A 16,036-nucleotide genomic window follows, 5' to 3' on the forward strand; every position below is an offset into this window, starting at 1 on the left:
TGGCCAACGAGACACAACAGCACAGGTACCCAAGAGACACATCACAGCCAAAGGATCTCACCAAGCATCATACTCACACACGACCAGTACCCAGTTAGCACAGATTCTGCAGACACACACATACACCACTTCATCACACACCACCAATTGCACAATCACATTCCATCACACACACACACACACTATACTATCCCGTCAAACAACCCAGGACTCACAAACATGTAGAAATGAAACACACATAGAACACACACCTTGCACCCTCCATCACAACAGAATCATAATCAGTCATAAAACGCTATGTAGATTAACACACACCCTCAAAACACTACATTGCAGACACACACATTACCAACTCCATCATCACTGACCTTGAACCATCTCATATACAGACCTATAACCACACAACCCATGGACCCATGAATCAACACACATCCACCCTCAGAACCATCGCATACGCACAGGTCTCACACTGCCCTAGACCTTACATGAACCTTTGTGGACACTGTTGCATAGTCATACAACATCACACACATCATCATAAGCAGTCCTCCCCAATATACCTGGGCATGAGCAAAGGCCCAAAGTGCAAAATTAGCAAGGCCAAAGCGTTGCTATTGTGAATGACAGACAAAAAGCGCACACGGACTCACACAAGACAATAATTCACAGACACAGATCACATGACACCTTCCCACACACCTCGCACACTACACACATCATATATTGCAAAATGCTATCTTATACACTTTTGTTGTAGTTCCAAACACACCCCCAATGCCCACACCCACACTCCACGCATATCCCATCTCAGTATGTGTATGCACACACAGATGCATAGCTGGCACCCACACTCCAGGCCTGCCACATAACACACAACACCTCATCAGCCACCCACTGGAGCCTGAGGAATTACAGCCTCCCACCCCCACCTCTCTGCTCTATGAGGAACACTCCCAGACTCTCTCTGAGGATAGTAGAAGGGCAGAGAGCTAGCAATAGCCTGTCCCTGTAGCTTTCTTAGAACGTGGGTATCCTCCCCACCTATGGGAGTGAAGGTGTGAGGGACAGACAAGCAGCCCAGAGTGAGCCTTGTGTATAGGCAGGTGGTGAAGGTTAAGGAACTGGTCACAGAAATGTGTGAAAGGCCGAAGGCGAGAGAGACAGAGTCAGAGATTCAGAGCCACTGAGAGATGGGCATAGACAGGGAGATGGGGCCAGAGAACAGAAGGGGGCAGGGAAGTGGGTTCCCTGGCTTCCCCAAGCACCCAGAGCCTCAGCCCAATCCTGTTCTCTGACCTGTCCCCATCCCACCCTGCTGTCCCTTGTTGCCATAGTGACAGGGAGGCTGCAGATGCAGCAAAGGAGGCTGGGCCTGCAGACCTGGCCTGTCTCCATGGAGACTGGGGAGGGAGGGGAGCCACATCTTCTAGCCCTGGTAGTTGGCCTCCAGGACGCTTTCCCAACTGTGCCCCCTTCCAGGGGAAAGGAGGGAGGGAAGGCCTGTCAACACATTATCCTTTTCCTCTCCTAACACCACGTCCTTCAGGGATGGGCCTGGACCATGGGGAAGGGGATTGGGGGCTCAGAGAAGCCTAGAGGTGTCAGGATTCCAGGAGATTCTTGGCTTTCCCTCCTGCTCTCCAGCTAGGTTGGGGGAGACCTGGTCCCCCACACCACACCCCAGACACAGGCTCATGTCCCACCTATGCACTCTCTCCTCAGTCTGTTGAGACTGATGACTGTGCATCGTGCTCCCAGTGCGATGCTCTGCAGAAGTTGGGGGGGTGGGGTGGAGGGAAGATTTATGAAGGTCACAGGATGAACAGGGACAGGGGAACTCAGCAAGAGAGACAGAAGGAAAGACTTAAGAGGAGAAATGGACCCACACAGTTCAGAAGCAGAGAGAGGCAGATATGAACAGAAAGACTGACAAAAACAGAATAAGAAAACACACAGAGGGAGACAGATCAACAGAATTACTTAGTGAAGGTGACAAAGAGGCACAGGGACATAGAAAGCCAGGCAGACACGTTTGGCAAACTGGGGAGACTCAGAGATACCCCAGAGGAGATCTGCTGCTTGGTATTTGAACAGAGAGAGGGAGAGACCAGAAACGTCTGCAATCACATTCTAGTCACCTTGACAGACTAACAGTCCAGCCCAAGGGCAGAGACATTGATTAGGGTCTGTAAGAGATGTAGGAACAACTGAGGGACCCTGAGACACAAGTTTGCCCCCACATCTGCCTCTGAGAGGCACACATATGACAAGTGTCTGAGACACAGAAGGGGCCAGGTGGAGACTGGGGGTGCTGTGTGCCAGGCAGGGTCCCCTGGGGTGTGGCCCGCCTAAGCACTGCAAAGTTAGTCAGGCAGGCCTTGCAGGGGAGACAGGGAGATGCTTTGTGCCAGGCCCACCAGGCCGGTGCTGAACGGACAGCTCCCGTGCTCTGGGCCGCCTGCCCGAGGGGCGGGACCCAGCCTCCCTCCTTTCCCTCGCTCCGTCCGTCTCAGTCTAGCTTTTCTCACTGCTGCAGCTCCTTATAGTCACCATCTAGTTTTCTAAGGCTTCTTGTCTCCCACCTGTCTCTGTTCGACCTCAATCTCTGTTTCTCTTAGCTTCAACTCCCTGGGTCTCAACGTCCTGCTTCCCCTGTAACCCCCTCTGCCTATCCATCTCGTCTCCTTCTCCATTCTGTCTCATTCTCTTCCACTCATCATGGTATCTCTCCCTGTCTCCTCCTCTTTGCCCTCTCTTTTCCCATCCCTCTCTGCCTCCCATTGTCTCTCCTCATCTCTGTCTCTTCCCTATGCCTGCCCCATCTCTCTCTCCCCACCTCTCCATCTCTCCCCCTTCTACTCGGCCTCGTTTTGGCTCTCGCTGTGTGACCTTCACTCGTCCTTTCTCAGCTGCAGTTTCCACAGAAACCTCCAGCGGGGCGGGGGAGGGCGGGGACAGAAAGCAGACCCACCCGTTCTCCCAGCTCAACTAGCCCTTCAGCCTCCCTTGCGTTCCCCCCACCTCCCCCGCAACTGGGATTTCTCATTTCCTCTCTTGGGGGCTGGGGAGGTACGTTTTCCGCAGAAACACAGAATCACAGTCACAGACAGCTGAAGATGGTCTCACGGACGTATACACATACACACGACTGTAAAGTCGCCAAATTACCCCAGCCCAGACACACATACAGGCCACCCCAGGCACCACCACACTTAACAGCTTACTCGCCCTCCCCTCCCCCAGCCCCATCTGGTTTCTGTCTTTCTGTGTCTCCTTTTCCTGGTGTCTCCGCCTCTCCAGATCCCTGCATCTCTCTCCATCTGTCTCAGGGTCTCTGTCGCAGCCTCCTTCTGTCCTGGGAGAAGGTCAGTGGTGAAGGGCCAGCTAACTGGATCTGGACTGACCTGCTGTCTGTGGACAGGGCGGAGAATCAAAGAGAATGTCGGAGTGACCATCCAGTTTGTGGTTCTCAGCAGATTCCCGGGGGCCCCAAGCTTTCCGTGTCCTCACACCCCCAGGAAACAAGACCCGGGTATCCCCAGTTTTGGGGTTTTGTACTTTTTTTTATTCCAACAGGGACTGGAGTGTGGCGGGGGGGGATGGGGGCCCAACTGACCCCCTCCCTGTGGGGGGTCTCATAGAAATTCCGAGGTTTCTCCCCAAAAAAAAGAGAGAAAGAGAAGAGTCGAGGGGCACCAGGGGACACCCATTTGCCCAGAAGCCCTCCACTCCTCCAGAAGTGGGGAGGGCTGCATCAAGTCTTGGGGAGCCTGAGCAGTCCCAGAATGAGGCTCTCCCCACGGACTGCTTCCCGCTTCCGGGAACAGCCCCTGCAGTCCCCAGCCCCTGGAGTCCTGGGTTCCTGCGCTCCCCTTGTCTGCAGTGGGGGACGGAGTGCGGGCGTCCGCGGCACTCTCTGGCGAGTCCACTAGGCGGCGCAGGCAGGCTCCGGAGCCGGGCCTCGGACTTCACCGGGAACCGAAGGCAAAATCGCGGCGTCCGGCGCGCGAGAGCACAAGCCCCGTCTCTCGCCCACTGGGGAAGCCAGGGCGGCGGGGGTCAGTCCAGGCGCCCGCCCGGCCCTGCCCATGGTCACTCGTGCTCGGCCAGCTCGCGGGAACCGGCGGGGCCAGGTCGTGGCCGGGGCGGGCTGGTGGCTTCGGCAGGGGCGCCCAGGCCACGCGTGGGCGCGCCGGCCCCTGAGGCCCGCAGGGCCTGGATGCGCCGGCACTCCTGGCAGACACGCACGTGGGTGCAGGGGGTGGGGGCGGGGGGCCGGGCCCCGCCGGGCGGCCCCGGATCGTCCAGGAGGCGCTGGGGGCCCCCGTGCGCGCTGCCCGCGTCCCCGCCCGCGCCGGCCGAATAGAGCTTGCCGTTGCTGAGGCGCATCTCACGGACGGCGCGCAGCGACAGCAGGGCCCGGCTCGGGCCGCCCGGGCGCCGGCGCCGGCGGGAACGCGATGTCTTGCGGCAGGACACCGCGTGCCGCAGCTCCTGCAGCATCTCCTGGCACACGGACACCTGGGGGCGGCGCGGGCGGGGCGGGCGCGGAGGTCACCCTCCTGCACGCTCCTCGCCGCCGCCCCTGCCCCCTCCCTTTCCTTCTCGTCCTCTCCGTTCTTACAGGCCCTCTCCACACCTCCCTGCTCTACCTGCCTCACCTCTTTCTTCACCTCTTCCTCTTTCCCAGAAAGCCCTTTCACCTTCCTTCTACCCTCTCCTCACTTCCCATTCTCCTTCCTCACAGTTCCCTTATTTTCCCGTGCCCTTCCGCTCTCACCTCTCCAACTATCAACTCCATTCTCTCCTCCATTGCTCTCTCCTGTCTCCCTTTCTTTGGACTTGTTCTTAAACCTGCCTTTCACCTCCTACCTACGCTCCTCTCTTCCTGCTCTTTCCTCGTGTCTTCACGGAAAGTTCCTAATTGCCTCGTCTTTCCCTCCTGCTTGTTTTCTATCCTCTGCCACTGATTCATGCATTCAGTATTGCCAGACATATTTGTTGACCACCTGCTGTTTCCCAGGTACTGTTCTGGGCATTGAGGATACAGCAGAGAACAGAATAACAGTCTGTTCTCGTGGAGATTATATTCCAGTGTGCAGAGACAAAAAAAATAGATCTGTAACCATAAGTAGTATGTTAGATGGTGGTAAGTGCTTTGGAGAGAAATAAAATTGAGAAAAGAGGTGGGGGCATAGGTGGGGAGTGATGTTCAATTTTGAGATGGGGCGTTAGGAAATACTCGTTGAGAAGAGGACCTGCAAGTAGACAAAAGCAGTGGGGGATGAGCTGCATGGGGCCTGGGAGGAGGGCAGGCAGACAACTCAGCAGGACACAGGGGCACCGAGGCAGGAGCAGCATGAGGTGCTGGAGGAGCCTGGAGCAGGTGGGGGCCAGGGTGGGGTGTGCAGGGGGAGAGGAGATGAGGTCAGGGAGCAATGGGGGCCAGCTGTATAAGGCCCAAAGGACTCTATAAGGGTTTGGCTTTCACTCTGAGTCAGATGGGAGCTGCTGGAGAGTTTTAAGCATAGGACTGCTGTGCTTTGACAGGATCACTCTGGAGCTGTGTTGAGAACAGACTGTAGGGAGGCCAAGGGCAAGAGCAGGGAGCCCACTAGGAAGCTGCTACTGTCACCAGGCAGGAGACAGTGGTGGCTGGACCAAGGTAGCGGGGGCCAAGGAGGTGAGAATTCTGGGTATGTTTTGAAGGTGGAGCCAAAGAGATCTATGCTAAGAGACTAGATAGAAGGTATGAGAGAGGAGGAATGAAGGGTGACTCCACATATTTTGGCCTGAGCAACTGGATTTGCCTGGTGGTGAGCAGGCAGGAGCTCTGCTTTGGACGCATGACGTCAAGCACTACCTGTTGGACATTCATGTGGGACGTTGAGTATAGAATTGAATTTACAAACCACGGGTTCAGGGAGAAGCCTCTGTAAGGGATACACATCCTGCCCCCTTGTGTAATTCCCTTTGCCTTTATATGAGGGTTGCTGTGTGACCAAGAGAATACAGCTAGGTCAGCTGACATTTTGGCTTCTGCTTGGCTCTCTCTTGGATCACTCGCTCCAGGGGGAGTCAGCTTCCACGGCGTGAAGACACTCAAGCAGCCCTACGGAAAGGTCTCTTTGTGAGGAACTGAGGCCTCCTGCCAACTGCCATGTGATGAGTTTTTATTCTATCTTAGGATGTTTTGACATCTTGGTATCCAGGGAGAGACTGCCCTCCCAGAGCTAGCCAATTCTTAGGAACAGCAAAGGGCTGGGAGCCCACCTTTCATACCTTTCATATCTGACTTCCACACACCAGCTAGTATTTTCCCTGCCCTAAATCAACCCAGGACGAGAGCTGACCCAACTAAAGACCACCACCCAGTAGCCCAGAGCCTGCTGACAGTATTTACACTGCCCGATCCTAAGCTGTTTTCCTACCAGCCTTGCCCTTCCCATGGAAAGCCCGAAAAAGGCTCTGGCCTGGGTTTCCCTCTCCCTCCATCTGCCCCCTGACCAAACCTGGTGCTTCCCTTGTGGCCCTAGATGGCATGGTGGACCCTCTCCTCTCAGGTAATGTGAGTAATACATTGTTTCAATGACATTGGCCCCTCCATGTCATCACTCAGTCACCTCCACAAATTAAAGCCCTACAGGTATATTTTGAGACAGTGAACCATCTTGGAAGTGGAACCTCCAGCCCCAGTCGAGCCTCCAGACCACAGCAGCCCCAGCCAACCTCATGACCATGACCTCACCAGAGACACTGGGCAGCCAGAACCACCCAGCTAAGCTGCTCCCAGATTCCTGACCTACAGAAACTATGAACTGATATAAGCTGGCTGTTTTAAGTTGCTAACCTGAGGGATAATTTGTTACATGGCAAAAGATAACAATACAGGAGTCAGCTGCATACAGATGGTCTTATGAATCATTTGGCTGAATGGGATAACCGAGGCAGTGGAGAAAGAGAAGAGAAGCGGTCCGAGGACTGAGCCCTAGAGCCCCCTGACAGAAGAGTGCCGGAGAGGTAGGAGGACAATGGGGCAGGAGCAGGGAAGAGAGGGCTGTGAGGAGAGAGCGATCGGCTGTGCTAAAGCCCATGGCTACCTTACCATGATGAGGTCAGAGACTGGGGCACTGGATTTCAGATGTGGAGGTCACTGGTGATGAGACTGGCTTCAGTAGAGAGGTGGGGACAGAAGCTAGATGGGAGTGTGCCCAAGAATGAATGGGAGGACAGAAACTGGAAACAGCAGAGGGACACACTCTGACAAGGCTGCAGCAGAAGGGGAGAAATGCGATGGTGGCTGGGAGGGGGAGTGGGGTCTAGAGAGGGTTTCTTGAAGATGGAAGAAATGACAGCACCTTTATATGCTGCCAGGCTTGATCCAGTAGAAAGGAAAACTGATGATGCAGGAGGGAAGGAGAAAACGGCTGAGGGATGTCCTTGGCAAGGTGAGAGAGGAGATGGGGCACAAGTGGAGGGTGCCTTAGCAAGGAGCATGGATATTCATTTAGAGTAACTAATGGGGCGAGTGGAGAAAGCAGGCAGGTGGCTAAATGTGGAGGTGGGTCTTGGTATGCTCTTTGACTCCTGCTTTCCTCAGGCAGGAGCAGAAGCAAGGTCATCAGCTGAAAGCGAGGAAGGGGAGGAGGTGTTGGAGGCTGGCAGAGATGGGGAAGTCGCAATCCTGTAGGAGAGCAGAGCATGACGGTCCGGACAGCACCACGCCTGAACAGAGCGTGAGACCAGCCAGCAAGTCTGTGTTCTTGCTGTCACGTTCAGCTGCATGCTCCTCACCTGTCTCTCCTCCTATTTCTTCTTGCTTTACCACCTAGGCCTCTCCCCGAATCCTTCTCTCTGCCCCTCCTCACTCCCTCACCTGCATCCTCATCTCTGCCTGCGCCCTCTTCTCCCTCTGCCCTCCCTCATGCCCGGGGACGCTGGCTCCCTCTGCTCTCACTTCTTCATGGATCTGCTCCACCCCTGGAGTCTCTTGGATCCTCTCTCACCTCCCTGGCTCCTCCCAGGCTCATCCCAGCCTCTCGCATTCCTCCCAATGCCTCAGTCTTCCTGCCCTCTGCCCCTGGGGTCCCAATTCCCCCCACACACCCTTCACCAGCCTCCTTACCTCTTCAGACTCTGCCGACCTCCGCGTGGACCATATGAACTCCATGACAGCCACAAAGACAGCAATGATGAGGCCACAGATGAGCACAACAAAAATGCCGCCAATGTTCTCCATGCCCAAACCTGGGGGCCGAGAAGGGGAGCCAGGTGTGGGGCGTGTGGGCCAGGGGCCAGCAGGGGCCTTGGGGAAGGGCATGGCGTGCAGGGGTGGCTGACCTTTAGCTCGATGGTCCTCCTCCTTGGGGCACCGGCCCCCTTCCCACCACTTGCGCTTCAGGATCTCCAGCCGGTTGTTCTCCTGAAGCTGCAGGATGGCCAGTGTGATCTCATCCCGGAATGGGGAGCCTGGACCGGGCACACGACGGGGTGGACTGGCCATTGGGGCCCCGGAGCCCTGCCCACCCAAACTCCAAGTGTTCTCTCACCATGGCCTCTCCTCCTGGCTCTGCCGCATCCCCCATCTACCTTCGAGTCTGGCTGTTGCTTGCCACCTCCCCTGTGACCACCCTGGGCCAAGCCCCCAGATGTTACATCTGTCACCACCCCCTCCCTATGGCCTCCCCTCACCCCCCACCCAGTACAGCAGCCAGAGTGACAATTTCAGAAACAAAAGCATAGATCATGCCTCTCTGGTGCTTAAAACTTTCCAATGGCTTCTGGTTGCAACTTGAAAAAAACGTTCTTTCCTCAGCCAACAGGATCCTGCTTTTACTGGTCCCGCCACCTGGGGCTCCCTTAGGACCTTTGCCTCCACCTGGAATGTTCCTTTCCTTACTTCAGTCCAGGCTCTAAAGTCACATCAACCTGAATTCAGATCCCAGCTTCCTCCCTGACTCAACAGATGACCAAAGCAGCAGTCTCCACTGCTTCCCCAGCACAGCACTGACCCTACCACAAAGCTACTAAGACCTGGAGTAACTGATTATGCAGTTAAAGGTAGGTAATGTAGCCGTCACCTGAATATAGATGGGTTTAGAAACCAAAATGCCAAAATTTGGTGACAAAATTGGTGGTGAGGTCCCAGCACCGAGCCATGGAAAAGCATGTCCGTCTCCGTGGCAGAGCCATCCATCATTCCCCTCCCTCTCTCCCTTCCATCCATCCAATGGCATCCATTATCCATTTCCTGAGCGCCTGCTCTGCAAGCCAGGCTTTGGGTTTGGTGCAGAGAGTATGAAGCAAATAAAATCAGGTCCTCAGTCTCAGGGGCCTGAAGGCCAAAGCGGGAAGGCGGCAAGCCTCATGGCCCACGTGCACTGACACGCACCGAGTTGTGCGCAGTCTCACTGGGTTCTCCCAACAGCCCTGCGGGGCTGGAACTGACTGCTACCAGGCCTGTTTCTGCAGGTTGAGGAAGTCACTTGCCCAAGGCCATACACGCGGGAGGCCACACACAGCACACCCAGCCTGCCACTGGGAGGGCCTGGCCCACTCCCCGGCCTGTTCGCAGGGCTTGGTTTCGGACGCCCAGGGCCCCCACGCACCCCCAGCCCCGCTGCTGCCATACCCAGCGGCATGCCGATGCCGTAGCCCTTGGTGTCGAGGAGGCCCCCGATCTGGGTGAGGTTGCAGTTGAGGCGCCGGTGGTACTCGTTCATGGTGGACTCGAGCAGGAAGGCGTAGCGGGAGTTGAGGACGCGGGCAATGCCCTCCTCTGTGCTCTTGACAAACACGCTTGGCTGCTTTGACTGCATGTAGTTCCACATTCGCTGATACGTCTGATACCGTGAATTCTGGGCAGAGGGGGCACAAGGGGAAGACAGGTGAGGGTCTGTCCACTTTCCTCTCTCCTGAGCCCTGTCCCCTGCCCTCCAGGAAGTCTCCCTCAACCCAAGAGAGTGAGGAGACCAGAGGAAGACAGGCAGACTGCTCAATGCCAAGTCCAAGTTATCCCCACACCCACCAGCCAAGCAAGGACCCTGAGGACTGAAGGCTTGGGAGGAAGGGGGCACAGTCTATTTTTCAAGCCTTTTGTTCTCTTCCACCCCTGGGCCTCAGCTCAGCTTGACACCCAGCCCTGCCTTCCTGGTGTTCCCAGGACTTCTTCACAGAAGCTGGGAGAAGACGCTCAACCCCCATTTCTCCCCAGGGCCCAGCCTAGTTCAGGAAGACCCCCATCCATGCCAAGTAGGCCAGCTGACTTCCAGTAGGCCCTGTGGGAACCTTCTGAGGAATACCCTGCCCCATCCTGAGCTGCTGTGTGTGGCGGGGATCCCAACACCAAGCCCGGGTGGCTCTGGTGGCCCCACCTGAAAGAAGGTCATGGTGGAGCCAGCGTGGATGGTGCCATACTCAATGTTGGTCTGGTCTGCCAGGTCGTCAGCCGACTCCACGGGCACCTCCATGCGCTGCACGGTGAGGAAGGCGGCCAGGTTGGCCGTGTAGGAGGAGATGATGATCAAAGTGAAGGCCCACCTGAGGGGTGGGAGGGGTGAGCTACAGGCTGGAGCCATACCTGCCACCCGGCCCCAGTGGTCATGCGCCCCATTGGTGGTGTGCCCCTTCAGTGACCCCAGCATCTAGAAGGCTCACTGACTGCTGACTAGGGGAGAGGCTGAGAGGATAGATTCTGGAGCCAGACTCTCTGGGTTTAAATATTACTTCCAGAGATTTCTCTTCCCAGACACAAGAGAATAAGATGGTCTGGAAATATCCTCCCGCTGTGAACTAGAAAACTGAACAGAATATAGGAAATGACAAAGACAAAGGACAACAGGCATCACAGGACAGCGATCCCTGAGAAAAGAGAAACAAATGAAGTGAGACTTGTCATTTCCCAGGCTGTCTGGTTGGATTTAACTTACAGACTGTAGTGCCAGGAAGGAAAACCTAAATAGTCTGGCAATCTCACTGAGTTGCGGAGATGGAGATCAGACCAGAGATCAAGAAGGCCAAGAGGGAGGAGTTGCACACAGAGAGCTCTAGAAATCTGCATGGAGTCCTTTTGGCCAAATATCAATCTGTGTATGTATGGGGTAAAACGCCAAGGGGTTATATAAAAACAGTTTGCAAAGAAAGAACAATTCCCAGGGCTCACACAGGGCTGGGACTCTTTTGAGCTCCCTCCAACCAGAGTAGAGAGACTTCACTGAATACAAAAGCCATTCAGTAGAGACCCAAAGGGATAACACGTTAGAAATAGAGTTGTTAGCTGTAGAATAAAGGCTAGGCTAAACCTACCCAAAAGAGCTTAAAAACAGGCCTGGAAAGGATCAAAAGTAACTAAATTCAAAGTAACTAAACTGCCTTCTAGAAAGAGTCCAAGACTCTTTAAAGTAATACATTCAAAGGGGAGAGGGTATAGCTCCAGTGGCAGAGCACATGCTTAGCATGCACAAGGTCCTGGGTTGAATCCTCATGTACCTCTTCTAAAAATACATAAAAAAGCCTAATTACCCCCCCACCCAAAACAAACAAACAAACAAAAAAACAACAAAAAGCAGCTAGAAAAGGAGAAAACATATTACACACAGAGAAGCAAAGTCTACTGCCAGTAGACAGAGTGACAGTAGACTTCCTGTCAGAAAGCATGCAAGCCAGAAGACAATGCAACAATGTGTGGAAAGAAGAATCCCATGTCCAGCAAAAAGATGCTTCAAAGAAGAAAGCACACTAACAAATTATTCATACAAACAAAAGCTGGGAGAACTAATTGCCAGCAGACCTGCACTTCAAGAAATAGTAAAAGAAGTTCTTCAGGTAAAAGGAAAATACTAGATGGATAGATATGTGCACGTATATGAAGAAATGAAGAGCACCAGAAATGGCAGATGTGTGAGCAAATACAAAAGATATAGTCCTCATTTTACAGTTTCTTTAAAAGACACTGCTTAAGCAAACACACATATACATAAGCCTAATATACTGTGTGGTTCATAAGATATGCAGAAATAATATATCTGACAACAGCAGCCCAAAAGATGGCAGAGATGGAGGCATTCTATTATAAGTTCTTACATCTTATGTGAAGTGGTATAATATTACTTGAAAGCATTTTGCAGTAAGTTAAAAAATGCATATTGTAAACCCAGAGCAACTACTAAGAAAAATGTAAAAAAGAAGTATAGTTAATAAGTCAATAGTGGACATAAAATAGAACCCTAACAATCTCAATAAATCAGAAAGAAAGGAGGAAAAGAGGGAAAAAAGAACAAAGAAGAGACAAATAAAAAACAAACAGCAAGTTGGCAGATTTAAACCTAACCACGTCAATAATTACATTATAGGTAAATGGTCTCAGCCAGGGGCAGGCAAACTATGGCCCACAGGCCAAATCTGACTTGCTGTCTTTTTGCACAGCCCACAAGCTAAGAATGATTTTCACATTTTTAAATGGCTAATGATGAAAGAAGAGTAATAGTTCATGACACACGACACATAAAATTTAAATTTCAGTGTCAGGGTCCATAAAGTTTTATTGGAACACAGCCACACTCATTCAATCATGGCTGCTTTTGCACTACAGAGTTGAGTAGTTGCAACAGATACTGTATGTCCAGAAAAGCCTAAAAGATTTACTATTTGGCCCAATACTGATAGTGTTTGCCAACCCTGGTCCAAGGCCTAAGTGTATGCTGCCTATAAGAAACCCAGTTTAAATGTAACAATACAGCTAGGCTGACAGTGAAAGGATGGGGAAAAGATAGACTATGCAAACACTAAGAATAAGAAAGCGAGTGCGGCTACATGAATATCAAATAAAGGTAACCTCAGAACGAGGAATTTACCAGGAACAAAGAGGAATGTTATATAATAACAAAGGCGTCAGTTCAGCAAGAGGATGCAACAATCCTAAACATTTATGCACCTAATTACAGAGCTTCAAAAGTCATGAAGCACAAACTGACAGAACTGAAAAGAGAAATAGATACAATTTCTCCACAATTACAGGTAGAGATCTCAACACTCCTCTCTTAATAATTGATAGAACAAGTAGACAGAAAGTCAGTAAGCACACAGAAGACATGAATAACCCACTGGCCCTAATTGCCATTTATAGACACTGCACCCACCAACAGCAGGATACACACTGTGAGAGTACATATAGCACATTTACCAGGACAGACCATATGCTGAGCCATAAAACAAGTCTCAATAAATTGCAAAGGATTAAAATCCTACAGAGAATGTTCTCTGACCACAGTGGAGATAAAGTAGAAATCAATAACAGAAAGGTCTGTGGAAAATCCCCAAATCCTGCCTCCATCACTGGCTAGCTGTGAGACCTTGGATTCACCTGTGAGGTTAAGTATAATCGTAGGCCCCTCTTCACAGGGCTGTCGTAAGAGTGAGTTACATCTGGCACAGAGCAAGTGCCGTGCACGTGTGTGCTCTTGTCTTGGTGACTCAGGACTGACTTGGGAGAAGAGGCACCCACTGGCCTGGCTCAAAGACCCAAAGGCAGCTACCCTGGCCCTCTCTGTCCTCCCGCCTGGTGAGGTGAGGTGAGAGTGGCCAGTCTCCTTGCAGATGTACACATTTGTGGGGCCTGAGGACAGGGGAGATGCTCAGTGGGCCTCCCAGACCACCTCCTCCTCCAGCAGATAATGAAGAAAACAGCCACTGTCCTTTGCTGAGCACGTATGCACAGTGCTGTGCTAGGGACTGGGATGGGGGTGGAGTGGAAGATAAGGGGATGGATAACATGCCTTCTGCAAAAGAAAACCAAAACCTAACACACACAAAGACCCGGGGTCTGAAATAGTCTCTCTGGAAACCGAATTTCTCCAAACCCATCCAATAGGTCAATGCTGTCATTCACTCAAGACAAAATTATTCAGAGCCTGACACACACAAGGCACCTCCTAGATCCTGAGGACGCAGTGTGGCTGACTGGTGGTGGTGCTGGTGGGGGAGATGGGGCCACTCACAGAGCAGGGGAACACAGGTGGGGAGTCTGATTTGGGAGTAATGACAAGAGCTCGGAGAGGTATGGAGATGCAGACTTGGGAAGTGTCAGTTATGAAGAGCAAAGGAAGCCCAGGTGGATGAGATGGCTCTGGAGTGTACAGAGTGGTGGTCCCTGGGTGGATAGTGTCCCAGGGGTGGGAGGTGCTGGAGGAAGGTGCTTGGTTAGGTGTGGGGCACTCTGATGGCCAGAGTGATTGAGGTCATCTGGTGTCAGTGGGTGGGGGCAGGTATAGACCAATGCAACCCAGTCTGAACGCAGGGAAAATCTGGTATTTGATTACCTTAGTCTAACTCCTTGACACATAAAAACCAAAGTTTTGTTTGTTTGTTTGTTTAAATGGAGGTACTGGGGATTGAACCTAGGACCTCGTGCATGCTAACCATGTGCTCTACCACTGAGCCATACCCTCCCCACCCCCAAAACCGAAGTATTTTTTGCATGGCTATAATAGACACCAAAATTTCTAGAAATACACCTATTGTTTAGATTGAGGAACAACTGGATGTTGTTTTGTTTGAAACTTTGCCAAGAACCGTTCACCATTTTGGGAAATTGCGTCTCTGACAGCAACACTGCTTGTGGCATTTGAGTCACCAAGTGAAGACACTCAGACCAGCTGCATTGGGAAATTATCACCCTCGCGGTGATTTGTATTTGTACAAATACACTTATTTGCCAGCTATTTCAAAGTGTCAAGTCTCAGGTGTCGACATAATTCTACTAAATGGCCTTACTTCTCATCATTCCAGTCGTATCCATCACCCGTAGGCACTGCATTCGGTCCTCCAGCACAGTCCTGCCCACACGTTTACATGGTACTATCCTATTGTTTTATCATCAGTCTCTGCCCCCTTTCTCCTCTGTATTGCAATTAGAGCATTATATTGATTTTAATCAGTAGGTAGGTGTGTAGGTAGATACATTATCCTTGAGTTTCACTAGGGTGGAAAAGAGATGTTACAAAATATTTGTTATAAAAAGAGGGCACTGAGTCTGTGAGCACTGAAAAATCACTGGTGTGGAGTGAGGCATTCCAGGTGAGAGAGAGCAAGGGCCAAAGGAACCCACAGTGAAATGAAACAGAGGATCGAAAGAGGTGGGAGGAAACCAGAAGCACACAGCAGCCTAAAAGCAAAGAGTTTCTAGAAAGAGGGTAGCTAACAGGGTATGTATTGGACGCATCAATAAAGGGGGCCCATGTGCCCTGGGGGAACGGGGGGTGGGGGAGCCAAGCTGCTGGTCAGATGTGAGGTTTGGCAGCTTTCCTGCAGGAAGGCATGAGGAAAGGAGGAGTGGAAGGAGAAGTGGGAGAAGTTGAGGACAATGGCAAAGGAACACCTGAAGAAATGGCCTAGGAGCCTACCTAGGTGGACAGAGATGAAAGCAGGTGGGGCTCAGAGAACAGGAAAGGAGGTCAAAAGACACACCTCACGGCAGCGATTGAGGGAGAGCCCTGGAAGGACAGGGACAGGGTCAGAACGTAAACTCAGGAACACTGACTTTCAAGGCAGAGCTGCCCTGAATGACACCGAGCCCTTGGGTGCAGTTTCTGGAGACAGGATCTGGCCAGGCTGCTGCTAATTCAGGTGGCAGCCAAGTGCCCAGGGTCCTGGCACCCACCCCCACTGCCCTACCACTGGCTAAGGCCTGCTCAATCACCGGGCTAAGGTCCCATTTGGAGATTAATAAACATCTATTGAAACATCTGTTGAATGAGCGAATGAGGACTCAGGGTGGAGGTAAGAGTGAGCCTGGGGTCAAAGGCCCCAGTGAGGGAGGGGGCGGGATGGGGGGCTTCCAGGTTGACAGCAAGGAAGGGGGCATAGAATGCCCAGATGGAGAAGGGGGTCCCTGGCAGAGGCGCAGAAAGGATGGCCTGTAGAGAGGCGGTCACTGGTCCCCCATCTGACCGGGGGACTCAGCCAGATTTGTCACGGCAGGTCTCCTCACGTCCTCTCAGCTACCTCCTCACACACGCAGCCCTCTCCTGTCTGGCTGGAG

General features: G+C 52.5%; 1 protein-coding gene across 6 annotated transcripts in view; it reads right to left on the reverse strand.

The window, feature by feature from the left end:
- Window positions 1–3,533: 3,533 nt before the first annotated feature.
- Window positions 3,534–16,036, reverse strand: part of GRIK5 (glutamate ionotropic receptor kainate type subunit 5) — a 51,221-nt gene continuing 38,718 nt past the window's right edge. For all 6 annotated transcript variants that reach the window (XM_072966972.1, XM_072966971.1, XM_072966973.1 and 3 more), the window contains 5 exons: window positions 10,374–10,539; window positions 9,632–9,857; window positions 8,341–8,469; window positions 8,126–8,247; window positions 3,534–4,521 (listed from right to left, as the gene is read on the reverse strand). In XM_072966972.1, the coding sequence (XP_072823073.1) occupies window positions 4,093–4,521; window positions 8,126–8,247; window positions 8,341–8,469; window positions 9,632–9,857; window positions 10,374–10,539 (1,072 nt within the window). In that variant the 3' untranslated portion in view covers window positions 3,534–4,092. The remainder of the gene's footprint in view (window positions 4,522–8,125; window positions 8,248–8,340; window positions 8,470–9,631; window positions 9,858–10,373; window positions 10,540–16,036) is intronic.

The sequence above is a fragment of the Vicugna pacos genome, chromosome 9 (genome assembly GCF_048564905.1).
Source record: "Vicugna pacos chromosome 9, VicPac4, whole genome shotgun sequence".
NCBI lineage: Eukaryota > Metazoa > Chordata > Mammalia > Artiodactyla > Camelidae > Vicugna > Vicugna pacos.